We start from the raw sequence: 27,212 nt of genomic DNA, 5'->3' as shown, positions 1-27,212 counted from the left end.
AATTTATCATAGGTATACTCAACTATAGAGAAGAATGAGGAAAAATCAGGAAACCACATTGTAGGATTTTAATGATCATTGTAATCCTCGGTAAAATAGTATTTGTCGTCACCTACAAACAAGCAAGATTTCTGCTCTCCAGCCTGTTGCTTTTAAGAGGTCCTCGATCCTCCATCGTTACCGATTTCATGCCCTTGAATGGTTATCGTATAAGACACTGGTCAACCTCAACAGTCATCTCCAATCCATATGCCAAGACAATGAGCTGTCAAAGGAGCGAGCAAATTGTAGATGACCAGGCTGGGAAATATGAATGCATAGTAGCAGCTTGTTGTGAAGAATCACTGTGGAGCAATCTTTAATGAGACTACAAGACCATGCTAATTCTCGATCTGGGCTCCAGATTACCCGGGGTCAATGTCACAAACGGTGAGCAAAAATTCAGAACACACGACGTTAATCCAATTTGTTCTATTCAGTGATTATCAACGTTTTTAATCACATTGCACTTGTGTATTTCAATGAGTATTGAGGTTTATTGAAACAAAATTGGATACGCAGACTCATCGAAACTACAGGATTAAGTATGGAACACATCCGCCGTGACGTCTGTCAGTTCGTGCATGGCAACAGGACATTTATGGAGACAGGGACAGTGTGGGATGAAGGGAGGAGTGGACAGCCAAGAACATCTGAGGAAAACGTCCACCGTGTGAGACCAGCCTTTCATCGTTCTCTCATCCATCCGTTGTACAAGTGTGTGAAAACCTAATTAGAGGTTTGCATAGATTTTCTGGCAACTTAATCATCATTACTAACTAAATGAGCATTCAACGACAACCTCATGCTATATAAGCACAGCCACAAATACATTTCTCACCTTTGTGAACGACAATCTTTGAAACCCCTTTTCCTTTTCTTGGTTAGAACGATTGGAGCAGCCTTCAACGACATAAAACATGGGCATTTTCTCGGATGGCAGATCCCCAGAAGCTACTTCTCTTCTGAGTTTCGCGCTCTTGTGATACAGCATATGACGTCACGTGAAAGCGACCTATTAAGCTTTTTGTTGTATGATGCTATTGTTAACTTCTAGGGCCAGCATGTTTAGCCTTGATAAATGGGAAATGGTTGAGCTGATGTTTCATGAGGCATTATAAACAGAAAGGACACTTGTCTTTTAGAGGGAGGTGGGTGGCTCTTAAAAGAGCCTTTGGGTGTTTGTTGAAGCAGGTTGAGAGTGCTCACTTCTTGGGGGCCTTCTCGGTCTTCTTGGGCAGCAGCACAGCCTGGATGTTGGGCAGCACGCCTCCCTGAGCGATGGTCACTCCTCCCAGCAGCTTGTTGAGCTCCTCGTCGTTGCGGACGGCGAGCTGCAGGTGGCGGGGGATGATCCTGGTCTTCTTGTTGTCCCTGGCAGCGTTTCCAGCCAGCTCCAGGATCTCAGCGGTCAGGTACTCCAGCACAGCGGCCAGGTACACCGGGGCTCCGGCACCGACACGCTGGGCGTAGTTACCCTTCCTCAGATGCCTGTGCACACGGCCGACAGGGAACTGGAGCCCGGCACGGGAGGAGCGGGTCTTAGCCTTCGCCCTGGCCTTTCCTCCGGTCTTGCCTCTTCCTGACATGTTCAGTTTAGGTTTGCAGAACACAATGTCGATCGAGCCGCTGGAGGCAGCTTATATACCAGACAGCTGGCCGCTGATTGGTCATGTAGAGCGGTAAGCTCATCGACCAATCAGAGAAGCGTTTGTCACTTGACTGTGTAAAGTACAAAAAGACCTCACAGTTTATTAAATCATCAAATAACATACAATATGAAATACACATATACTAAAACAATTACGAGTGTATTATTACAGAAATATTATAACAGAAAGAACACTTTGAAGATACAAGTGAAGCACACTTAGGATCATTTGGCAGGCTGATGTAACAGAAAAACAAAGTATTTGGGTTTAAAGTACAGTGGGGCAAAAAAGTATTTAGTCAGCCACCAATTGTGCAAGTTCTCCCATTTAAAAAGATGAGAGAGGCCTGTCATTTTTATCATAGGTATACCTCAACTATGAGAGACAGAATGAGAAAACAAAATCCAGGAAATCACATTGTAGGATTTTTAATGAATTCATTGTAAATTCCTCGGTAAAATAAGTATTTGGTCACCTACAAACAAGCAAGATTTCTGGCTCTCACAGACCTGTAACTTCTTCTTTAAGAGGCTCCTCTGTCCTCCACTCGTTACCTGTATTAATGGCACCTTTTTGAACTGGTTATCAGTATAAAGACACCTGTCCACAACCTCAAACAGTCATACTCCAAACTCCACTATGGCCAAGACCAACGAGCTGTCAAAGGAGACCAGAGACAAAATTGTAGACCTGCACCAGGCTGGGAAAACTGAATCTGCAATAGGTAAGCAGCTTGGTGTGAAGAAATCAACTGTGGGAGCAATTATTAGAAAATGGAAGACATACAAGACCAATGCTAATCTCCCTCGATCTGGGGCTCCACGCAAGATCTCACCCCGTGGGGTCAAAATGATCACAAGAACGGTGAGCAAAAATCCCAGAACCACACGGGGGGACCTAGTGAATGACCTGCAGAGAGCTGGGACCAAAGTAACAGAGGCTACCATCAGTAACACACTACGCCGCCAGGGACTTCAATCCCGCAGTTCCAGACGTGTCCCCCTGCTTAAGCCAGTACATGTCCAGGCCCGTCTGAAGTTTGCTAGAGGGCATTTGGATGATCCGGAAGAGGATTGGGAGAATGTCATATGGTCAGATGAAACCAAAATAGAACTTTTTTGGTAAAAACTGAACTCGTCGTGTTTGGAGGAGAAAGACTGCAGAGTTGCCTCCAAAGAACACCATACCTACTGTGAAGCATGGGGGGGGAAACATCATGCTCTGGGGCTGTTTTTCTGCAAAGGGACCAGGACGACTGATCCGTGTAAAGGAAAGAATGAATGGGGCCATGTATCGTGAGATTTTGAGTGAAAACCTCCTTCCATCAGCAAGGGCACTGAAGATGAAGCGTGGCTGGGTCTTTCAGCATGACAATGATCCCAAACACACCGCCAGGGCAACGAAGGAGTGGCTTCGTAAGAAGCATTTCAAGGTCCTGGAGTGGCCTAGCCAGTCTCCAGATCTCAACCCCATAGAAAATCTTTGGAGGGAGTTGAAAGTCCGTGTTGCCCAGCGACAGCCCCAAAACATCCCTGCTTTAGAGGAGATCTGCATGGAGGAATGGGCCAAAACACCAGCAACAGTGTGGAAACCTTGTGAAGACTTACAGAAAACCTTTGACCTCTGTCATATATAGGGTATATAACAAAGTATTGAGATGAACTTTTGTTATTGACCAAATACTTATTTTCCACAATAATTTGAAAATACATTCTTTAAAAATCAGACAATGTGATTTTTTTTCTCATTCTGTCTCTCATAGTTGAGGTGTACCTATGATAAAAATGACAGGCCTCTCTCATCTTTTGAAATGGGAGAACTTGCACAATTGGTGGCTGACTAAATACTTTTTTGCCCCACTGTATATCCCACATAACATCTAAAGATAATGGTTTTAGAACTTATCTATTCATATTATCAAAACCAGGAGCTAATCTGATCTCCTCAGTTAGATTTGCATTCATTTGTAATGACATGAAATCACGATTACATAAGCATGTGATGAGTTTTGATCCAGAGTACCACACTTATTATTATAAAATATATTAGATATACTTTAAGTATAAAAAGTACACAAAGGTAATGCGAAATACAAGAATATGAATCTATTTCTACAAAGCACATGTCTGTTTTACTTCCTATATGATTTATATTCTTTTAGACAGCTGATCATTTTCTTTGGGATTGATTGAAGTTTGATTTGAATTATGATGTTACTGTATTATGGCCATACTGTATGCCATTCTAGTGGAATACATAATAAAATAATAAAATACTAATGAAATAAACAGCAAATATAAGTATATACAGTAGAAAAGATAAATATATATATATATATATATATATATATTTCAGCTCCGAAAAAAAATGAAGAGACCACTCCAGATGTTTGTTAAATTGTTGTCTGTCTGGCAGCCGTTCCCGTGTCTGTTGAACCCCAACAGAGAGACGGTCAGTATTTGAAGATTCAATGAAATGAAAAGATAATTGAACTCAAACACACGTCTGTAAATAATACAAGAGAACATGATAATGCTGAAGTGGTCTCTTAATGTTTTCTGCGGCTGTATATAAATATATATTATTGTGGAGATTAAGATGTCTACATGTTTACATAAAATAGAATTGAAATGACAGATGTGCAAATGGTTCATGGTTATGGAGAATCTAAACCTGGAGCAATGAGCTGTCTCAGCCAGGGGGGATGTGAAGTCTCCCTGCTGTTCTGATATCTTTCCAGCTGCTGGTGGAGAGGGTGGTCCGGTTATAGTCAGTGTGACATCATAAAATAACAGCATGTACTTTTGAATATAGTATTTAAAAAGGAGTAAAGCTCTTTGGAGGATGTGGGTGGCTCTTAAAAGAGCCGTTTGTAGGTGAAGTAGAGGATGGGTTTACTTCTTGGCTGGTTTCTTGACTGCAGCCTTCTTCGCTGGTTTGGCAGCTTTGGCTTTAACCACCTTCTTCGCCGCCTTCTTGGGGGTCGCTGCCTTCTTGACCAGCTTCTTCTTCGGGCTCCTTGTGGCCTTCTTCACGGGGGTTTTCTTGACTGCAGCAGCGGGCTTCTTCGCCGCCTTCTTGGGTGTTGCTGCCTTCGCCTTCTTAGCTGCTGGTTTCTTGACGGCGGTTTTCTTGGCTGCTGCCGCTGCCGGCTTCTTGGCTTTGGCTGCGGGCTTCTTCGCTACCTTCTTGGGCTTCTCGGCCGCCTTGGCTGCCTTGAAGGAGCCGCTGGCTCCGGATCCCTTGACCTGCACAAGTGAACCGTTCTCGAGCAACTTCTTCACAGCTCTCTTGATGTGAGCGGTGTGCTCGTAACCCTGAGCGGCCAGCTCCTTCTTCACAGCGATGTAAGAGATCCCTTTGCGGTTTTTGGAGGCGATGACAGCCTTCAGGATGAGCTCAGCGGCGCCGGGACCAACCTTCTTGACCGGCTTGGATGCCGTCTTCTTCTTCGGGGCCTTTGCCGGAGCCTTTGCCGGGACGGCAGCGACTTCAGCGGGAGCTTCTTCTGTTGCCATGATGCTGTCAGTAGGATTCTCGGTTCTGGTCTGATGAGACTGATAGAGAAATCCCAGCGAAGAGAGGAACTTAAACACACCATGAGAACCGTAGAGACTCAACCCAGTGTGTCTCACACAGGAGCGGCAGGAAAGCTGTGCCATTTTGTGTTTTCTCTTCAGCAGAAACTGTATAAAATACACATTTAGAGAAAGAGTGACATTAAAACACTTTATCGAATTGATAGCAAAGGAGTTTATCTTTATGTGTAGGTCAAATAAAGCTTTGAATAGTTCTGATTTTTCATTAGAAGCCTTTAAACCTTCTAAAACTACTGCCGTGAGTGGTAGCGATCGGCGACTTTTCTCTGTAATTTATCTCTTAAAGGATTTAAAATACCTTATAATCCCTCTAAAACTAGTCATATAGTGAAATGAGATGTTGGATTAAAGACTCAATGTGAAAAAAGCCTGAATTTGTAAACTCCTTTTTGTTTAACAGAGGTTATTCTGGTGTCTGCAAACACACTCACATCAGGACAGGCCACTGGCTGTGTTCTAAATACAGTCTTTGTTACTTAACAGGGAGAGACCTCAATTTAGCTCAGATTGTCTAATGTATATCAGAACACAACCTTATTCATACAGTATGACTATTAACATCTATAATTACAATCTGAAATGTGTTAGACAGGTGGTGGGGGGATTTGGTGCCTTGCTCAAGGCAACTGCCACCCTGAGTGATAAGAGATGAGTTTCTATTGCAAAGTACAAAAAATGCCAACAGAAAAATTACATTTATTACATAAAATTTAGAAAAGGTGTGTAACCCTTGTTCGATACAATATGAATTTTGTTTTAACTTGTAAGCATATTTTAGATTTGAAGACATCATTTATTAATGATGGATAAATAAACTAATGTTGACTTTCATAACCTTTGATATATTTTCTAGATTGAAAAAATTCAAGTAACATCTTTAGACATTACTCTGTTTTGATATATTTGGGAAGTTTAAGCTTGAGCACTTGATATTGGAACTCAATGGAAATGGAAAACCAATTAAGGGAAAATGCAAAGACTAGTAAGGTTTAGAGAAATGTTCGTTAACATAAACTTGTTCTTATGAAAGTTGTGACTTAAGGGCAAAATATATGAAATAAATACACTAGAGATCTGGAATGGGCTTTGAACATGTGTGATGTTTTTAAAACATATATGTAAAATATACTACAGGGTAATTAGTATAATTTACTTTTTATCAACATTGCATGATTTTATTTAATCCCCGAAATGCGGCTCTCTTGTTGCTGTATTGGCTGTTCTGTTACATTTAAGAAACTTCTGACCATAAGTAACTGTCATAAAATGCTTCGAATATCTAAAAAAGCGTGAGGTATTGTGCTAATTTGTTAAGAAGTGCTACTTTTTTAATATTTATATCATTTGACATTGCATATTTCCCTGTTTTTGGAAGAATAAAAATGATCCTATCTATCTTTTTCTTATGTGCAAATAAATACATTTCTTTTTTAAGAACAACATCTGGTGTTCTGCATCATGAGCTGGCCCAGGGACTCAACAACTGCAGTTCAGAAAGATCAAAAAAGAGGGGAGTATATATAATAATTAAAATCACAAATAAAGATTGAAAAAGAAGAACATGTTTGAAAACATGGAAAATAGTCAGTGAATTCCTGCGATCCAAAACATCACACCACTTTGTATTAAGCCATAAAATATTTGATATGTCCCCATACATAGTAGGTCAATTGCAGAAAGCCAGGCATTTAACATCTTAGAAGAAGACGTACGTGTTGAACTACTTCTTTAAAATATTGCATATTAGGGTCATGATATTCCACATTTGTAGATTTCAAAGCTCTCAAAGACATTTACATTTCTATGCATTTCATTTCACCTTTATTCTGCTTTCACATCAGGATGAGAAAATAAAATGTCTTTTTTTTCACTACATTTTTCATATGTATTTGAAATCCATTATGCAAGTTAAGCATAAACACAGGGGATAAAGCTTCTGATTATCTGGCTAGTGTTTAATAGGATTCACATGAACTATTTCTGCAGTGGTTGAAAATAAGTGCAGCAACTACAAATGTGTCCCAAACATTAGAGATCCTTTATATAAAGGAAATCAATTAAGTTGTATTTGGTAAAACAAGAAGCCCAATGTAGAAGCCCGACATTACCTTGTTTTATCACATACCAAAATCTAAAGATTATTAATGTTTTCATCTTCATTTTGAGAGGGCAAACAAAATCAACCGACTTAGGGATTTATTATTAACTGAAAAACAAAAATCCATAGTTTTTTGTTCTCTGTTTATCATAGGACCCTAGGTCTGTTGACTTAATTACTGATAGGAAAGAAATCGACTGTTAATGACAAAATGCTTCACAAGACATAGCTAAACCTTTTTTAGAAAACTTTATTTGAAATTGTATAAACAATATTTAATTGAAATATACAAACACTAAATTGAAAATACACAAATCAAATGCATACATAACATAAATATAGAAGAACAAAGTGTTTTAGGGTACAGAGAGCAGAACGTTTATTGTCCAGTGAGTCTCAGTTCAGTCACAGACTCGATGTGTCCAGAGTCCGTGACTGGTCCAGGCTTCTTCGACTTCTCAGTTCGGTCAGTATGTGTCTACTGGTGGCGCGACTGACAATCGTTTCCTGAAGTTTAATTCAGATGAGCTACATGTTAAGTTGAAACAGTTATTTTTGTCTTGTGTCCATCGTTCCTTTATCAATGCAATACATTATTGAAATACAGTCGAGATTGAATTTCAAGCCGAGGCCTTGCAGGACCGACCAGACCTCCTGGGCTCTGTAGCAGTCCATGAGGAGGTGCTGCAGAGTCTCGTCCTCCTCAAAGTTATGCATCAGACATGTTTTGACGAAGAACTTCCATGAGACCACAGCTCTCATGCTCTCTGAAAGACTTCAGTACCTTCATCAAATGTTAGGTTTTCATGTTATAAATCCACCATATTTCTCATCATAAATACTTTTTAAAATCATTTATTTGGAAGTCTATTCCAACGTATATTTTAATGCGCAAACTCAGTTATGAAATCGGCATACAGTCATTTTTAATAAAGGGCCAGTTGTTTGTCATGTTGGGCCTCGTCTGCACCGATCCAAAGTCTTTCTGTTTTATTGTGATTTAGTGTTTCACCTTATGTTAGTTCTTATAACTGATTGGTTAAAACATCCATTTCTATTTGTTTTTTATTATGAATGTAGAGTAATCTGGGTAGGCTGTAGCGTAGGTCTAAATTTGGGTGCCAGACACAGGAATATGTTCTATATTTATCTGTCAGAAAATGATATGCTTTTTACAAAGAAACAGAGGGATAGCCCGGTGACCTAGCTTCTGAAATGATACTCAGTACATTAAAACAAATCATGTCACAGACCCATTACAAGCAAAACTTTAATCCAATAAAAAGCAAAAAAACAAATGAGACAATTTAGATAACAAACATCAATTAATCATTGGAATCCGGGAGGAATCATTCTGTTCCACCATGGGGAGTGAATGAGTGTGCGATGGTTGTCCTTGTCGCTCTGAAAACAGTCCAGTTAAAAAGTGAGGTTCAGGAGATAGCGGTTTATGAAAGTACATTTCAGTTCAACCCTGGGGAGGGGGGGAAACAGATCTGTGAAGTGAGCAAACTTATATGAGAACATACAAACAACATTTATGCAAGCATGTTTTTGGGTCATTTTAGAGTCAGTGTGTACGGAGGAATTCTTTTCAGATGACATTACTTTTTTTAAGTGTCTGCTGCTTTTTTTTTTACATTTTCTGTGAAAACTTTAATAATGTCTCCAAATTGCACATCTTGAAACTAAACCAATGTTCTTTTTTGTTACATTTCTTTCATTTTTCGTAACTTTTATAAGTGATATATTTGTTTTAAGTGTTGGGGACAAATGACGCCTAGGCACTATACTGTACATACTGAATTATTCAGGTGGATCCATAATTCATAAACATCACTGTTTTATGGGTTGAAAAAACACGTTAGCAAGAGTTAATTAAACATGCACACCAAAAGCACAAAGAATTTATCCATGACTATACATATATATATATATTTCAATATGAAAAGGACTTTTCGAGCTTCAACACATTTTCAGGCATAACAAGTCCCTTTCAAATGATTCAACATCTAAAGATAAAGAATAAACTTTAAGGTTATGCAGGAACATGAATCTGTTTGGATTTTAGTTTAATCTTGATCATTTGCCTTTAAAAACTACATATTAGTTTGAGTTTTTGCTAACTTAAATTTGAAATGATACTGTCTTTTGTTCAAATGCTTATACCTTATGGCGACATTAAGGCCGTAACATGTGAAAGACATTCACAAGAACAAAATGCTTCATTGTAAGATACTGTAAATCACACCTCAAACATATTCACAAACAGTTAGAGTTTTTAACTGTGAGCAAAATTAAGTGACTGAATAATAATATTTCCGCATGATCGTGGAAATAATCTGAAGATTAAAGCATTCATTAAGCACTTCCCAGAACCAGCTCCAATTATAACACAAGATCAACATGAAAGCAACCAGTAATAAATACCACCATATTCAATATATATTGAAATACCAAGATGATACAAGAGTAATGATTATTAAAGCGATAAACAATCAATGTTGAGTAAGAAAAATACAAATATTACAATAATAATGTAAACTGCTCCAACAGGCCTTGGGCCACATCAGCTGCTTACATGGTTTACTGCAGTACAAAAGTTAGAGGCCTTCCAAAGTAGAGAATAACTTGTATAAATAAACACAAATTGTATGTGCATTCACTTGGATGTGTAAGACATACTTGTAAATCCTCTTCAATGAGGGATTTCTTAAGCAGAATAAAACAAAACTCACCGGCTCTCCATCAGAGCAGGAGCACAGACCTAAGCCTCTTTTGACTGTGTTTGCAGAGTTCCATGTAACCTCCGTTTCATACAAATTTGATCAAAACTACTACTTTGTGTACACATAAATCTGTTAACAAACATCTACTCTCAACATCTATGTAGTTTTTATAGGATTATAAACTATTTAAAAGTATTTAGGAAGACATTTAGTGTTGAAAGTCACAGATTAGCGACTCACATGGCAGTAGTTTGGGGATGTTCAGAGTCTTCCCAGTAATAATATAAACAAATATTACTGTTAATTTAACTTTTACACGAAGATAAACTCCTTTGCTATCATTTAGGGTGTATTTGACACGGTATTGTCTCCTCCAGGTGTGATTTTATTACATTTGTCCGTGAGGAGAAAACACAAAGTGGCACAGTATTCCTGCTGCTCCCGTGAGGAGGCTGAGGTTGAGTCTCTACGGTTCTCATGGTGTGTTTAAGAGCCTCTCTTTGCTGGGATTTCTCTACCAGTCTCTCCAGACTCAGTGCAGAGAATCCTTTTTGAAAGCAACATGGCAGAACCCGCTCCAGCTCCCGCCGCTCCGGCCAAGTCCCCGAAGAAGAAAGCCACCAAGCCGAAGAAGGCGGGCCCTAGTGCCGCTGACCTCGTGCTGAAAGCTGTCACCGACTCCAAGGACCGCAAAGGAATTTCCTACTTCGCCGTGAAGAAGGAGCTGGCCGCTAAAGGCATCGATAACGCCAACCAGGTGAAACGCGCCGTGAAAAAGTTAGTGGAGAGTGGAGCTCTGGTGCAGGTCAAGGGAACCGGAGCCAGCGGCTCCTTCAAGGCAGCCAAGGCGGCCGAGAAGCCCAAGAAGGTAGCGAAGAAGCCCGCAGCCAAAGCCAAGAAGCCGGCAGCGGCAGCAGCCAAGAAAACCGCCGTCAAGAAACCAGCAGCTAAGAAGGCGAAGCAGCAACACCCAAGAAGGCGGCGAAGAAGCCCGCTGTTGCAGCCAAGAAAACCCCCGTGAAGAAGGCCACAAAGAGCCCGAAGAAGAAGCTGGTCAAGAAGGCAGCGACCCCCAAGAAGGCAGTCACCCCCAAGAAGGCTGTGAAGAAGGTGGTTAAAGCCAAAGCTGTCAAACCAGCGAAGAAGGCTGCAGTCAAGAAACCAGCCAAGAAGTAAACCCATCCTCTACTTCACCTACAAAAGGCTCTTTTAAGAGCCACCCACATCCTCCAGAGAGCTTTACTCCTTTTTATATTACAATATGTATACATACAACTCTGATTTAGTGTCTAGGGCTTCACATAACTACATGAAACAACCAACACTGCCCCATGTATCTAATGTGATAAATATGTGAGTTTCATTTTCATCACATGAGATACAGAAACATAAGCAAAGTCATAATCACATATCCGAATGCAGCACTAAGAAAACGTTTCGATCCAATATATATTATACTTCAAATAGATCTCCATTTGCATAGAAACCAGTTATAATGGTTATAATACATATTGAATTAGACCATGGTGTTTTTATACTGGATAACTAGTGTTAAGTAACACATTCCTCATAAACATGATCATTTTAAATAATGTGTAAATACTTGTTAGTAAATAGTTACATCGAGTATGGTCAGTAGAAAATGAGTCCCAGCAATATCAATGTTTTTATTGTAGAGTATTATTTATTCATTCAATAAAATGAATGAAGAATATCGTATCTGAATCTGTTTTTGGTAAATTTATATTAAAATAAGGTTGGATGTGTAACTCTATAACGATCATTTAGTCAATCAGAAAACAGTAAAGCAATGAATAGAATTTATATATCACAACTGATGTATTACCATCATTTAGTAATTCAGTTTTTAATAATAAGTTATTATTTAATATTTAAAAATACCTTGTTTGTTTTTATAGGATTTAACTTAATCTGTTTTTCGTTTGGCTCTTGTACTTTGTTTTTGAGTTTTAAATAAAGTTGGGAAAAACATTACGGGGTTGTGTCCCCTTATGGTGTGTCACGTGATTAAGTCTGACCAATCAGCGTCGTTGCTGCTCCAGCTCTGGCTATATAAGCAGCTCTGTCGCAGAGACAGCGTTACTACTTTTCCACAGAGAAGCAGACTTCGCAAAGATGGCAAGAACCAAGCAGACCGCCCGTAAATCCACCGGAGGAAAGGCTCCCAGGAAGCAGCTGGCCACCAAGGCTGCCCGTAAGAGCGCCCCGGCCACCGGCGGCGTGAAGAAGCCTCACCGTTACAGGCCCGGTACCGTGGCTCTGAGGGAGATCCGTCGCTACCAGAAGTCCACCGAGCTGCTGATCCGCAAGCTGCCCTTCCAGCGCCTGGTGAGGGAGATCGCTCAGGACTTCAAGACCGACCTGCGCTTCCAGAGCTCCGCCGTCATGGCTCTGCAGGAGTCCAGCGAGGCCTACCTGGTCGGCCTGTTCGAGGACACCAACCTGTGCGCCATCCACGCCAAGAGGGTCACCATCATGCCCAAAGACATCCAGCTGGCCCGCCGGATCCGCGGAGAGAGGGCTTAGACACACCTCATACCACAACCCCCCCAAAACACAACGGCTCTTTTAAGAGCCACCTAAACCCACTTAAAGAGAAACCGGTCCTGAAATGCATCAATACACATCCTTGATAAATAATAGCGTGCGCCATTATGGCATAATGGTCCATGCATCCCCTGTGGTCACACAACATATGAACTCTTAGAATATCGCGCCATGTTATTTTACCACTAGTCGCTGTTGTTTATTTAATGATAAAGCAAAAAAAAAAACCTCAAACGTGTACCTGCAACTAGTATTTAATTAAATGTGTAATCTTACATTGTTATGGTATATTCACTTCAGCATCATTTGGTTTTATAAATGTTTGACTTGATCTGCACTGTTTGTCTGATCAGCATATATTGAACTTCTGTTGCTTAACACTGACCCCTGGTGGCGAACAGCTGTAACTGAAAAAGCTGCAGCAGGTGATGCACTGCTCAACAAAAGTTACATTCTAGAGTGAACAATATGTAGATGGTGCCAACGAACGTTGTGGACTGTAACGCTGTGATCTGAGAGCGACAGCTGTAGAAACAACACTTCCTCATTAATAATGTGGTGATAAACCTAAAGTGATGACAGTAGAAAGGAGAGTTCTCTTTTAGAGGGAGGTGGGTGGCTCTTAAAAGAGCCTTTGGGTGTTTGTTGAAGCGGGTTCAGGGTGTTCACTTCTTGGGGGCCTTCTCGGTCTTCTTGGGCAGCAGCACAGCCTGGATGTTGGGCAGCACGCCTCCCTGAGCGATGGTCACTCCTCCCAGCAGCTTGTTGAGCTCCTCGTCGTTGCGGACGGCGAGCTGCAGGTGGCGGGGGATGATCCTGGTCTTCTTGTTGTCCCTGGCAGCGTTTCCAGCCAGCTCCAGGATCTCAGCGGTCAGGTACTCCAGCACAGCGGCCAGGTACACCGGGGCTCCTGCACCGACACGCTGGGCGTAGTTACCCTTCCTCAGATGCCTGTGGACACGACCGACGGGGAACTGGAGCCCGGCACGGGAGGAGCGGGTCTTGGCCTTTGCCCTGGTCTTTCCTGCACCTTTTCCGCGGCCAGACATCCTCAATCAGGTTATTCTTCGAGACTAAAATGAAAGTGTCTCGTTCAACGTTCTCACCAGACTATATAGGAATACAGCTGTTCGCTCATTGGTCAGATTGATCGGTAACTGTGATCGTCCAATCAGAAGACAGGTCTGTCTGCCCGCCTGAATTGTGGCAGGAGCTTCCTCTTCGTGCTCGTGGGCTTTTCAGAATGAGACGTTACAGTTTAAATGAGTATTTTCTGAAAGTTTTCCTCCTTTCAAAGTGAATTTGAATCGCAGTATGAAACAAAACACCCGGTATTGGTTGTCAAACAATCCCAAAGGTCTCACACTTACGATACGTTACAGCATGCAGTTTGTATTTTAATCATTATGTTAATAAAGTAGCAAACAAACCCCAGAACAGTCATTCACAATGATTTCATTTGTATTTTATGTTGCATATAAATAAGAGGGCTCCTTTCATGGTTTGATTGTGTTTACTAACCCTTGCAGACCAGAAATAAATATGCTTATTTAATCAGTTTCCAGGACTTTGAGACGTTTTCATTATATTCAAGTGTATCACCAGACCTGTGGAATGTACTTCCCTGTTAATGTCAACTCTATTTATGATTATGTCCCAGCTTTTATATCAGAGCAAAGAGCATTACAAGTTGTTCAGAAGTAAGGAAAGCAGCTCTTAGTCTGTGTGGGTGGTCTACTGTTCTGTTTATTTCATATTCTATGAGGAATGTCTGCATACTTCTGGGACCGAAACTATCAATAGTATATCTTAACGATGAGAAACGGGATGTAACTTGTAGCATAACAATAAAGGGGCTTGACAAGACTAATTTCTGTAAGCAAAATCATATCTGACTATCGACATGATGTGGACGGAAAGCAGCTCTTTGTCTGTGTGGGTAGCTCTTAAAAGAGCCATTGTGTTTGTGAGTCTGTCGGGTTTACTTGGAGCTGGTGTACTTGGTCACAGCCTTGGTGCCCTCAGACACGGCGTGCTTGGCCAGCTCTCCGGGCAGCAGCAGGCGGACTGCGGTCTGGATCTCCCTGGAGGTGATGGTGGAGCGCTTGTTGTAGTGAGCCAGACGGGAGGCCTCCCCGGCGATGCGCTCGAAGATGTCGCTCACGAAGGAGTTCATGATGCCCATGGCCTTGGAGGAGATGCCGGTGTCGGGGTGCACCTGCTTCATCACCTTATACACGTAGATGGCGTAGCTCTCCTTCCTGGACTTTCTCCTCTTCTTGCCGGTCTTGGTGGCTTTAGACACGGCTTTCTTGGAGCCCTTCTTGGCTATCTTGGCAGACTCAGGCATGATTTGTTTCTTTGGAGTTCCTCAAAAGAATAACCAGTAAAGACTCCGGATGATATCTTTATACATGTGTGTGCAAACATGGCTGTGCTGTTGCACGCACCTGATTGGTCGAGCTGTGTGTCACACTGAGCATGTGTTCAAATGTTGACATACCTATTGTAGGCAGTCGGTCATCGTTCTACTGACAAGAAAATGCAATTGATTGAATGTTTATTTGAAGTCATTGTAGAATCTGTTATTACCAGGCAGGTTAACACATACAGAGTTTAGTTTACAGTCTGTTGTCTTTGATGTATGCACTAGTATTTCTCATGTGTAACATCACTTATTAAAACACATTATGTTGTTTTGAAGGACTTCAGCACAACAGGCTTCAGGTGGTCAGATATTGTTATGGTGGCATACTGTAAACAAGATGGATATCTGTGTTAACTGTAGGGTCACTTCAGTAGATTCCGTTGAACTGAGTAATGAGAGTAGTGTAATATTAGAGCTATGATTCAGGATAAGAGCTCTGTTAGTGAGCTGGGTGGCTCTTAAAAGAGCCGTTGTGTGTTCGCTCAGCGGGTCCGTCTATCCTCTGAAGCCGTACAGGGTGCGGCCCTGCCTCTTCAGAGCGAACACCACATCCTTGGTTTCCAGATCTGCATACACGTGATGCAAATGACAAGCCGAAAAGGTTCCGTGTTTTATGTCCATCTTTTCCTCCAGAATGCAATAAATAATTGAATTATATTTGATATTGAAATCCGAGTCGATGCCTCACAGGAGGGTCCAGACCTCCTCGGCTCTGCAGCAGTCCATGAGGAGGTGCTGTAAAGTCTTGTCCTCCTCACAGTTAACCATAGCACATGTTTTAGTATATTAACCGTCTCCGCCCGTCACTCACACCCAACAGCACCGCCATTCTCACCCACGCCCTCGTTACATCCCGTATTGATTATTGCAACTCCCTCCTCTCTGGTCTTCCTCACAAATCTCTGCATAAGATCCAACTGGTCCAAAACTCAGCCGCCTGTATCATCACCAGAATTCCTTCCATGGATCATATCACTCCGGTTCTTCAACAACTCCATTGTCTCCCCGTTAAATACCACTTTAACATGTTGCTCCTCGCCTTCAAGGCCCTTCACACTCTTGCACCTCCATATCTCTCTGAACTCCTCCACACCTACACTGCCTCTTGTGCTCTCCGATCCTCCTCTGCCTCGTACCTTCTGCCTGCTTGACCACCATGGGGTCAAGAGCCTTCAGCCACATTTTTGTTATATGTTTAATGTCTATTGCTCCCAGGCCTCTGTGATCCTTACTTTTAAATAATAGATGACGTTTGGTTACTTCCCTTGTCGTACCCCACACCAAATGAACACACTTTGTTTATTTAATGGCTTAATTAGCTAAGTATAAATGATTTCATAATGTTTATCCTTGATTTTTAATCTGTATTTTTACCCATTTTTTCACCACAGTCTGTGGTGAAAAAATGGGAGGATAAAAATGAGTTAGTCGCCGCTGGCAAAATCACTGATGTGTTTCTTCTTTTGCCGATAGATAGTGAATAAACATATATTTAATTAAATACAAATCTTCTAGTTTGCAGTTAAAAAAAAGTCAATTATGAAGTACTGTCTTTCACTTCTAACCCTTCTGATACAACCCACTCCACTCCTCACACATTGACAACTTCACAACTTTTTTTTCTAATTTCTGATTTTTTCTCAATTTCCACTTAATAACTTTTTCCTTTCATACACGGAAGCATCACATGGTAATGACCAGTAGATGGCAAAAAACAGAAACACCGATTAAAAAAAAACATATGTACAGTGTGTATATACACATACACATATATATGTGTATGTATATACACATACACATATATATGTGTATGTGTATATACATACACATATATATGTGTATGTATATACACATATATATGTGTATGTGTATGTATATACACATATATATATATATACATACACATATATATATATATATATATATATATACATACACATATATATATATATATATATATATATATATGTGTATGTATATATATGTGTATGTATATATATATATATATATATATACACATATATATATATATATGTGTATGTATATATATGTGTATGTGTATATACATACACATACACATATATATGTGTATATACATACACATATATATGTGTATACACATATATATGTACACATAAAAATATAAAGGAACTTAAATACAGAAGTTGTTATAATGAAGTATAGTATAATATTGTATAGCATAGTATATTAAAATTAAGTATAGAATAGTATAATATATTAAAGTGTATCATAGTATAGTAAAGTAAAGTATATAGTATAGTATAGTATAGTATAACATAGTATAGTATAGTATAGTATGGTATGGTATAGCATAGTATAGTATAGTATAATAAAGTATAACATAGTATAGTATAGTATAATAAAGTATAGTATAGTATAGTATAGTATAGTATAGTATAGTATAGTATAGTATAGTATGGAATGGTAAGGTAAGTGATGGGGATCTGAGGCTTCCCAGCATTCTCCTCGCTGATTGGCGAAGAGATGTCGGCCATCTTGGATAGTAGCGGGGAAGACAGATTGATGAAGCGGTAAGATCTTCTTCTTTTATTCCTTTAATTTATATCGTTCTCTTATTCACACGAAACCCGTATTTAAGTAAATAAAAACACCAAACTCGGGTAGTGTTTGCCATGACACCAGGGGAGGATAAAGCTCTTCTTTAAAGCAGGAGCTTCTGCTCCGCTGTTTTCTGTTGTTGTTTTGGAAGCTAATGTTAGCCGACGGAGGCCCAAAACCCGGAGAAAAACACACCTGCTTGTGGCTCTAATATCTGCTTGTTACCTATCTGCACACCCCCAGTTTAATCCCACTTACCTGGTTCAACATATACTCCTTTATCCGCTTACAACTGTCTCCAAAAGTGGCGTTTATTTGTTGCTGTTAGCCGATTAGCAGTCAGCGTTAGCTCCCACGCTAGCGTCCTAATGCATTCCTAACGATTAAGCTTCTAGCAGAAGCGCACTACTTAGCTAGCATGTAGCTCCTGACACATCTTACACCTATTGCCAGATAAGAGCTTTTACTTCAACGTTACTCGGGAACCTAATTCAAATCAGGATAGCTTGGGTAATGTGTGAATGTGGAAGGATAGCTGTGGTTATTTAACGGTGGTTTTAGTTAGGAAGATTATGGGAGACAGCATTAGCTCACAAAGCTAACATTAGCCTTTTGCTGCAGCTTTCTTTGAAACGAAAATAATTTTGGAACACAAACTACTTTTTTATTATCACATTTCTGTATTTCATTTTAATGTTGGCCTATCTGATTTATTCTTACTTTTATCTAACCAACAAAAGTTGAGGGCATTTTTCCAGAAATCGACCTTTAAACCATATCTTTTGTAAAACACATTGCTTTATTGTTGTGTTTCTCCGGTACAGCGGAATTTACGGGGCTTGTATTTAGTTGATTAAAAAACAAAACAAAAGTTAAACCACGATTTGATTCTATCTTTCTTTTGTTCTGCTTGTTCAAAAATGTGTTCCCACTTTTAACACCTTTTAGTATCTTATTTCAGGTGTGCTTTATTTTGATGATAGTTTAATGACAACACAAAGGAAGAAATAGCTAAACAGAAATACTAGTTGAAGAAAGTATCCAATAGGTAATAGATATATTGAGTACATATACGTGGTTGATGTAGTTAAATAAATGAAAAATTATGTGAAACTACTTTTGTTTTAAGTTGCTGTTTCTATCCTAAAACTGTTTCCAAGGCACACTTTATTAATTATAATAAGCCTGTAAGACAGTGGAATGGATAGCAATGCTTCACTCTGGGCTAACTGCTATCAGACATTCAAGATCATTTATAACAGTTTGTACCCAGCCGGGAAAGCTGGTGCTAATTTCCCTCGAACACAAGGTGATGATATTGTGATTTGGCTGGATTGATGTTGCAGGATAACTTGTGGTCTTCAAATAAGATGCTGTAGCTTCACTTTAAATCACAAAATGCACGCGTTTTCCAAATGTACTCTCTGTATTCTTACACAATTCTGAAGGTATTTTTTGTTAAACCTGCACAAGGGGATGGAGTCACCCGTGTTTGGCTTGTATAGTCGCTGCTGTGCACGTCTCGAAAATTCTTAATAATACACTGTTCATCAAACAGAAGTGGATTGTCTGAGCAAGTAAATTAATTCAGCAGCATTTAGGACAGTCAATTACATCTCAATTAAACAAACAGCAGTTTTATTTGCTTTGTTTTAAATTTGATATTTTGAGCATAATACCTCGATGTTTTTGCAGACTTAAGATGCATGTTCAGAGCTTAAAAAAATAACTATTTTATGTGACTTTTTGTTCTTGCATGCAGAGAGTAATGTGTTGCTAACAGCGGACGTTTGACGAGTTTCCTGTGTTTTTATTCCTCAGGTGACACGCGGTATGTTTGGTGCTAACCGGAAGAAGTTTATGGAGGGAGGGATAGAGAGCGACTACGCGGACGACTCCAGCCTCTATTACACCCAGCAGTCCATGTTCCCTCCTCACCGCCCTGACAAAGACGTAAATAAACTATTGAAGGCTTCCTCAGAGATTCGATTGCGTCGGTTTATTTACTACTCTTGGCATTACAGAAACCCCAAACAGTACCAGGTTACTTGAACTTGGAGAAAGTTGTTGCAAGGCGAGACTGTACTGCCATTATTTGTGGTGTAGGTGTTGAGGTGGGTTTTTATTTTCCTGGTAGTGGTGCTATTTTTGTACTGAAGTTTAAAATCAGTCCCACCTCAACACCTGTGTCATGCCAGAAAGGAGCTTCTCCAGATAGACATACCTTTGCATTACATAAATAACTATGATGTGTTTCGTTTCCTCTCCAGATGCTGACGTCTTCCTCTGCTTCCTCAACGGGTCAACTGTCACAGCTAGGAGCCAGCTTATATGGCCCGCAGAGTAAGAGCAGCACAAACTCTTTGTTTACTTCTAGAACATAGTGACATCACTATAGAAAACTAGCGCTCCAACACCTTGTATGTGGTAGGCTTAGGGGCGGGACATCTCTAAGCTGGTTGTCCCATCACAACAGAGCCGGCCAGCCAACCAATCAGAGCAGACTGGGCTCTGGTTTCAGACAGACTTCTGCGGCTGATAAAAGTGTAAACATGTTTTCTGTCTCTTTTCTTTACCTTCAGGTGCTCTGGGGTTTCCCATGCGTGGAATGAACAGCAGTGCAGCGCCGCAGTTAAGTCGAAGTGGATTAAACCAACCAGGCAGCCAACTCCCGAGCCACGGCAGCACACCGAACACCGGCACGATGCACACACCCCCCTCACCCAGCAGGTAACTCACACACACAGTTGATGAAGAGTTGATATATAGACTTTATTGATCCTAACCTGGGAACTTTTTTCATCACAGCAGCATGTGAGAACCAGGCATTGCACATAATGTGAATATAAACATCCCAAAATAAATAAAACTGAACTAAAGAGTAAAATATCTACATTTTGACATGAAGGCTGTAATCTGTAGAGTAAATAAACACTCTGAAGGGCCACATCACAGCTCACACAATTCAAATTTAGAATGTTATTAACATTAAGTGAGCATGAATAGCATATTGAATTATAATAAATGTGATCATTTTATTTATAGATGACACTTTTCAGAGGTAAAATTCATCAAAATAATTAAAACAACGCACTTAGAATATGTAAAACACAAGATTAAATGACAGATTAAATTAAATATAGATGTAAGATATGCAGTGAGAGTACAGATATGAGTAATATTCATTTATCAGTGAACTCCTCCTCTAACGCCGCCCTCTTTGTTATTAAGTCCCGTAAACCTCCGTGTTTCTCCCCCGTCTCTCTGCAGGGGGATTCTGCCGATGAACACCCGGAGTGTTCTGAACCACAGCCAGCAGGTCGGGGGTCCCACGGCGCAGTCGGGAGGGATGGGGGGTGTAGGTGTGGAGAGGGGGGGAGGAGGAAGGAGCAGCAGCATGGGGAGTCCCAGCCGGTCGTCACCGAGCATCATCGGGATGCCCAAACAGCAGCAAGCACGGCAGCCCTTCACCATAAACAGGTTATTACTTTATTCATTTATCATTTACTTGTCGATGAGTTTTAGTTGATTATGTACTTCTATTATTGTCCTGATGTGGTCTATACTTTTCTATAGTTTAATTTAGAAGAAGTTATTGAAGATGTGCTTTCCATGTGAGCAGTTTTGAAGACAAAGTTTCAGGCTAAACACCAACAGATATGGATGAAGGGTTAATGTTTAGTTCAATTAAAACATGTTTTACCTGTCTTGTTAATTAAAACACAGCTCTCTGTTTCAGAGCCCTGTGTATTAAAGAGTAAAGTGTCTAATCATGTATTGTGTCTCTGTGTGTGTGTCAGTATGTCGGGGTTTGGTGTGAACAGGAATCCAGGCTACAACATGAACAACTCCCTATCCAACAACATCTTCAACGGCACAGGTTCGTAAAAAACACACCTTTAATAAGACTTGTATATTTTATTTCCTTTCATTTTCTTTGGCGTGAAGCATCTTAATTTATTTATGTGTGTGTGCGTGTGTGTGTGCAGACGGCAGTGAGAATGTGACGGGGTTGGATCTGTCGGACTTCCCTGCGTTAGCGGATCGGAGTCGGAGGGACGGAGGCTCAAATCCCACACCGCTACTCAACCCGCTGGCTGGTCGGGCTCCATACGGTAAGAGATAGAAGTGTGTGTGTTTGTGTGTGTATCAACTCCAAAAACAGACTTTAATTTCATTACATATTTCAATTGAGAGCTGATATGATAGAGCGTGGGACGTTATGCATCCTATTTCTGTACAATATAGTCTAAAACATGAAGTGAAGTTGATATGTATAATTATTTATTTACCCCGTGATAAATTGGGTTTCCGTAGAAAATATTTATATAAACATGAGTATTAAAAAAATAAGTAACAATGTCCAATTAAGCTTTGAAAAAATGGACAAAAAATGTATATAAGAAAAGAAAGTGACGTCAGATTTTAAAAAAGTGTTTATTAATATAAGAAGATTAAGTAAAAACATGTTATAAAGATAGTAGAAATGTACAATATGTAACAACAAAATAAATGTGTACAATTACCACCAAGAGAAAGAAACTGAGATATTTCATAACTGTGACTCTAACATTTTTATCGTATCCCATTATTGCGTTACAGTCGTTGCGTCGCTAACCACGCTATCCTCCATGTTTCCAGTTGGCATGGTAACGAAGCCGTCCAATGAGCAGTCTCAGGATTTTTCGATTCACAACGAAGATTTCCCGGCTCTCCCCGGGCCCAACTACCAATCAAAAGACCCCAGCAGCACCAGCGAAGACAGCAAAACGGTTAGAGCCCCTACTCCTTTAAATATATAGATTTATTCCTCGACGTTCTCTCTGTGTTTCTCCGTCTTTGTTGACGAAATGAACTTGGTGTGAATTGAGGGTTGATCTGTCCTTTCCTTACTTGTGCAGCGCTCTCACGTCCTGACTCGTCCCATTTTTTCGGACTGTTTTTTCCCTCCGTTTTTGTCCAATCAGAATCTGAACTCGTCGGGAAAGCCCGCCTCCAACTCAGACGGTCCAAAGTTCCCTGGAGACAAGAGCTCCGCGCCTAGCAACAACAACCAGCAGAAGAAAGGGATTCAGGTGCTTCCTGATGGTGAGACGAAAGAGAAATAGTCATGTGACCGGGCTGTAGGTCCTTTATAGCTTTTATAACTTGAGCGTGTCGTCTCTTGTTTCTCAGGGCGGGTGACCAACATCCCGATCGGCATGGTAACGGATCAGTTTGGGATGATCGGCCTGCTGACGTTCATCCGGGCGGCAGAGACCGACCCCGGCATGGTGCACCTTGCTCTGGGCTCCGACCTCACAACGCTGGGCCTCAACCTCAACTCCCCGGAGTACGATGAGACCCCACACCTTTTTCATGTCACTATTTATTATTTACAGAGAATCTAATAATCTCTTTCTCTGTTGTCTCAGGAATCTTTATCCTAAGTTCGCGTCTCCCTGGGCGTCGGCTCCGTGTCGACCGCAGGACATAGGTGAGTTTAGTTTCATTTAATGGGATTTGTTCTGGGTAATTATGGAGTGTTTTCACCTCGTTTTGCCTCCTCTTCTCTCTGCAGACTTCCACGTCCCCTCAGAGTATTTAACCAACATCCACATAAGGGACAAGGTGTGTACTTAAAATAAACACCAGAAACAACTATTTATTTTTGGGAATATTGGAAACTAATTCAGTGTTTCATTTCTGAGAATCTCAGTAAATTAACCCTGATTTTTACCTAAATGTACGTGGTAAATAATAAGAAACAAACTCAAAATGAAACCATCGTTTTTTGTGTTTCAGTGAAATTAAGCGTTCACTGTTCATCAGTGCACAAGATGCCGTTATAAATAATATTTTAAAACGTTATGTTTCCCTCCACTTTTCATGTCTCCAGTTAGCAGCTATCAAGTTGTCGCGGTATGGAGAAGATCTGCTGTTTTACCTCTACTACATGAACGGAGGAGACCTACTACAACTCCTGGCTGCAGTAGAACTGTGAGAAACAGAAACACACATACAGCTTCGAACAAAAACTAGATTAAAGAGGCCCTATTCTGCTCCTTTGGGTTTCCCCTTCCCTGTAGTGTGTTCTATAGGTGTTAGTGCATGTCAATGGTCTGCGAAGGCTGAAATCCCACATTTACCTAACATGGTGACATCACTATGGAACACCCGCCCTCCTATTGGGTAGCGCTCCGACACATTGTACGTGATAGGCTAAGGGGAGGGACATTTTTAAGCTGGTTGACCCATCACAACAGAGCCGGCCAGCTGACCAATCAGAGCAGACTGGGCTCTGGTTTCAGACAGAGGGTGAAAGGAGGAGCTGCAGCACAGGCAGTCTGAGAGACATAAAGAGCTGTTTGAACATTAAAGCAGAATATGGACTCTTTAAACACTTCATTAAAACAAATATTAGACTGCTTTCTCAAAATGTGTGTGTGTGTGTGTGTGTGTGTGTGTGTGTGTGTGTGTGTGTGTGTGTGTGTGTGTGTGTGTGTGTGTGTGTGTGTGTGTGTGTGTGTGTGTGTGTGTGTGTGTGTGTGTGTGTGTGTGTGTGTGTGTTTAGGTTTAACAGGGACTGGCGGTACCATAAAGAGGAGCGGGTTTGGATCACTCGGGCCCCGGGGATGGAGCCCACGCTGAAGACCAACGCCTACGAGAGAGGGACCTACTACTTCTTCGACTGCCTCAACTGGAGGAAGGTGGCCAAGGTACAACACCTACACCTGACACACATTTCAGTTTAGAATAATGTCCATACGTAGGTACTTAAACTCAGAAGATTATCCGGGCTTCTTCCTTGTAAATCTTAGTTTTCTCATTGTAATTGTACAGCTTTAATATGAGAGAAAATCTGGGTTTTATGTTGTCCTTTATTCCTCTTAAATGTAGCTCGTTAATCTCAGTAATTATGTTCTTTATATTTGTGAGTTTTCTCTCAAAAATACAATTTGAATCTTGGAAATTCAGATTTTTTTCTCTGAGTAGAAACCTTGTTTTCCAGATTTGTAATGAGTACATGTTCCAGCCCATAAATCTGACTTCCTCTCCGTGTGTTTCAGGAGTTTCATCTGGAGTATGACAAACTAGAAGAGCGGCCTCACGTTCCCTCCACATTCAACTACAATCCCGCCCAGCAGGCCTTCTGATTGGCTCTACCTCCTCCTGCCTGCCTGCCATTGGTCCTCCTGGCTGTCAATCATCACCTCCTAGCCCTGCCCCCTTTAGGTTTCTCCACCTGCACACACTCACAGTGAATCTGGCCAGGAGAGGACGTCCAGCTCTCTCTAAACACTGATAGACTTTATGATTTTAACTTTTGTTTGTTCCTTACCTCATTCTCTGTTTACTTTTTATTTTATTTCCCAACCCCCCCTCCATGTGGACTTAACGCCAGCACAGTACAACACACACACACACACACACACACACTGTAAATAACTGTCCATCTGATCCTGTGATTCCTCTTAAAAAATTGACTATTTTTGTCTAGAGAAGCTTTTAAAAAACGGATTTTAAACAATAAAATCACCTGTCAGGTGGATAATTATTTCACACACTGTGTCACAGCTCTCTGATCTTTGGCAGGAACAATATCTCTTTATTTTTACCAGGTTTATTCAGCAGCATTACACACACACACATCAGCAGACAGCGGAGAGTCAGGAGAGGAAATGCAATGTACATTGTAGCACTATTTCATAATAAAAGAAGAAAAAATATCTTTTTTTGTTTGTTCATGTTATGTGAAGATTTGTGTTAATTTTAAAGCTTTTGTTTGTTTGTTTTTTAATCAATGAGGTCAGGTTTAGCAGCCAGAAACACAGAAAGTCACTGAGCGGGATGTTTGACATTTTTAATTGTATTTTTTGAACATCCTTTCTAAAATGGGATGTTTTAAAACGCTTCTGATTGCACATCCCTTTCACATGGATGCAGCTCTTCCCCGGTTTTCACCATATTCTTTTAAATTACTATTTTTATTTTCTTTATTAAAGCTCCATTTTTCTTCTCCTTTTTAAATTTTAATATTCAAGTTCTATCTTTCTTCCCCCTCCCACATTGACTATCTTTTTTTTCTGCCCGGCAACAGTCTGGGCCAATCAGAATACATGCATCTCAAAATGACATTTTCAGTTAAATATGAAGCTAACACCAGGAGATATTAGCTCAGCATGAAGACTACTTTTTACTTTTTATACAAATTAAACAAATACAGTTAATCAGCCTTATAGTTGCTGGTAGGTGGATTTTGTTAGCGCCACACTAGCGATTTCCTCCTGTTTCGAGTCTTTATGCTAAGCTAAGTTAGCCGGCTGTTGTTTCATTTTTACCGTACAGAGTAAGATAGTAAACAAAATTCCCAAAATGTCCCACTTTTACGTTTAGGCCACGTCTACATGTATACAGAGACCTATTTAAAAACAATTCAACTGATTGAAAAAATACAGCCAAATTTATAGATAATCATTTTAGAAAAAAAGTACCCTAGAGGTAAATTAGAAAAATCAAATCATTTTTTCAGGTAATATCTGTGTACACTAGACACTCCACCAAAAACCAACATAAACTTCCCATTTTCTTTACGTTATATATCCCAGTTTTTTACTTTTTTATTCCCTCCAGGAGGCACCAATGTACCTGTATGTATATATATATTTAAATATATATATACATACAGATAAGGCAGTATTTTAAGAAAAAGGGGAAAAACTGTGTCTCGAGGAGTGCTCCCCCTGCTGGCTGCGGGTAAACGATGCAATACTTCCACCAGGAGACGGTTTTTATAGGGGACCAGACTCGACTCCGCCCACAAGTCACCACAGCCAATCCGTGGCGACCACCGGTTTCCGTGGCAGCAGTGTTCACAGTGCAGCAGCAAAAAAGCCAAGGACACGCCCACTGGCCCCATGTGACCCGCTCTAGAGGAGATCTGATTGGAGGATGAGGACTGAGGCACTTGGCCGTTTTTGGCTGTTTTGTTAAATATGGCAGCTAGTGTTTTAATAGGAAAAAAGAATAAAATATTCTGGTAATGAAACTGAAGGAGGACTCGAGTGTGTTTATTACCGCCCCATTCGAGGTTGTGTTTGTTTGTTAGTCCGTGTGGTTGTTGGTTCTTTGTTGTTCCTTAAACTGCATTTTTCTACTATTTTGTTTACTTTGCTAGTTTGTTTATTTGTGTTGCTTTAGTATTTGTTTGTTTTCTTTTGTTCAACATCATGATCCACAAACTGTAGCATGGATTGTATCTTTGAGCACGTCACAGTGAAGAGCCACTTCATTCATCGGGAATCTGAAGTCTTTGCACCAAATTCACCCTTTTTAAAAAAAATAATTGTTGATTTTTATGGAAAAACACACAAAAACAATGTTATTGTGTTTCTGTAGTTCCTCCACATGAGGGCGCCATGTGTAGAGGGAAAGGACAGAACAAACTCAAGTCAGTTGTCCCATAAGGATCAGAAGATCACAAGGGTTTCAGATCTTTGCTGTCAAACCTTCTGTATTTCTGACACTGATGAAGTCATA

The 27,212-nt window shown here is 40.5% G+C and overlaps 5 protein-coding genes and 1 pseudogene across 9 annotated transcripts; 3 read left to right on the top strand and 3 right to left on the bottom strand.

The window, feature by feature from the left end:
- Nucleotides 1–729: 729 nt before the first annotated feature.
- LOC134879306 (core histone macro-H2A.1-like) lies at nucleotides 730–13,751 on the bottom strand. The gene is given in 3 exon segments (XM_063905756.1): nucleotides 730–1,256; nucleotides 1,259–1,668; nucleotides 13,355–13,751. Coding segments are annotated over 3 exon segments (939 nt in total). The 5' UTR covers nucleotides 13,735–13,751; the 3' UTR covers nucleotides 730–1,107.
- On the bottom strand, nucleotides 3,712–5,236 carry LOC134879285 (histone H1-like). The gene has a single exon (XM_063905732.1). The coding sequence runs from the start codon at nucleotides 5,207–5,209 to the stop codon at nucleotides 4,586–4,588; it is 624 nt and encodes a 207-aa protein (XP_063761802.1). The 5' UTR covers nucleotides 5,210–5,236; the 3' UTR covers nucleotides 3,712–4,585.
- LOC134879317 (histone H1-like) lies at nucleotides 10,670–11,342 on the top strand (annotated as a pseudogene).
- LOC134879378 (histone H3) lies at nucleotides 12,238–12,682 on the top strand. The gene has a single exon (XM_063905843.1). The coding sequence runs from the start codon at nucleotides 12,254–12,256 to the stop codon at nucleotides 12,662–12,664; it is 411 nt and encodes a 136-aa protein (XP_063761913.1). The 5' UTR covers nucleotides 12,238–12,253; the 3' UTR covers nucleotides 12,665–12,682.
- A 654-nt stretch (nucleotides 13,752–14,405) lies between the features above and the next one.
- On the bottom strand, nucleotides 14,406–15,035 carry LOC134879304 (histone H2B 1.2-like). The gene has a single exon (XM_063905754.1). The coding sequence runs from the start codon at nucleotides 15,033–15,035 to the stop codon at nucleotides 14,667–14,669; it is 369 nt and encodes a 122-aa protein (XP_063761824.1). The 3' UTR covers nucleotides 14,406–14,666.
- A 2,517-nt stretch (nucleotides 15,036–17,552) lies between these two features.
- Nucleotides 17,553–25,402, top strand: LOC134879293 (CCR4-NOT transcription complex subunit 2-like). 5 transcript variants are annotated; one of them, XM_063905743.1, is made up of 15 exons: nucleotides 17,553–17,665; nucleotides 19,515–19,646; nucleotides 19,964–20,036; nucleotides 20,276–20,423; nucleotides 20,964–21,173; nucleotides 21,494–21,573; nucleotides 21,683–21,808; nucleotides 22,335–22,465; nucleotides 22,661–22,781; nucleotides 22,869–23,025; nucleotides 23,108–23,169; nucleotides 23,254–23,303; nucleotides 23,572–23,672; nucleotides 24,247–24,391; nucleotides 24,743–25,402. In XM_063905743.1, the coding sequence occupies exons 2-15, from the start codon at nucleotides 19,527–19,529 to the stop codon at nucleotides 24,827–24,829; spliced, it is 1,611 nt and encodes a 536-aa protein (XP_063761813.1). In that variant the 5' UTR covers nucleotides 17,553–17,665; nucleotides 19,515–19,526; the 3' UTR covers nucleotides 24,830–25,402. The 5 variants fall into 5 exon arrangements, with proteins under 5 accessions (XP_063761813.1, XP_063761811.1, XP_063761812.1 ...); XM_063905741.1 differs by having other exon boundaries at nucleotides 22,595–22,781; XM_063905742.1 differs by having other exon boundaries at nucleotides 22,296–22,465.
- The last annotated feature ends 1,810 nt before the right edge of the window (nucleotides 25,403–27,212 follow it).

This window comes from Eleginops maclovinus, chromosome 17, assembly GCF_036324505.1.
Source record: "Eleginops maclovinus isolate JMC-PN-2008 ecotype Puerto Natales chromosome 17, JC_Emac_rtc_rv5, whole genome shotgun sequence".
Taxonomy (NCBI): Eukaryota; Metazoa; Chordata; class Actinopteri; order Perciformes; family Eleginopidae; genus Eleginops; species Eleginops maclovinus.
This window is presented reverse-complemented; position numbering and strand designations above follow the sequence as displayed.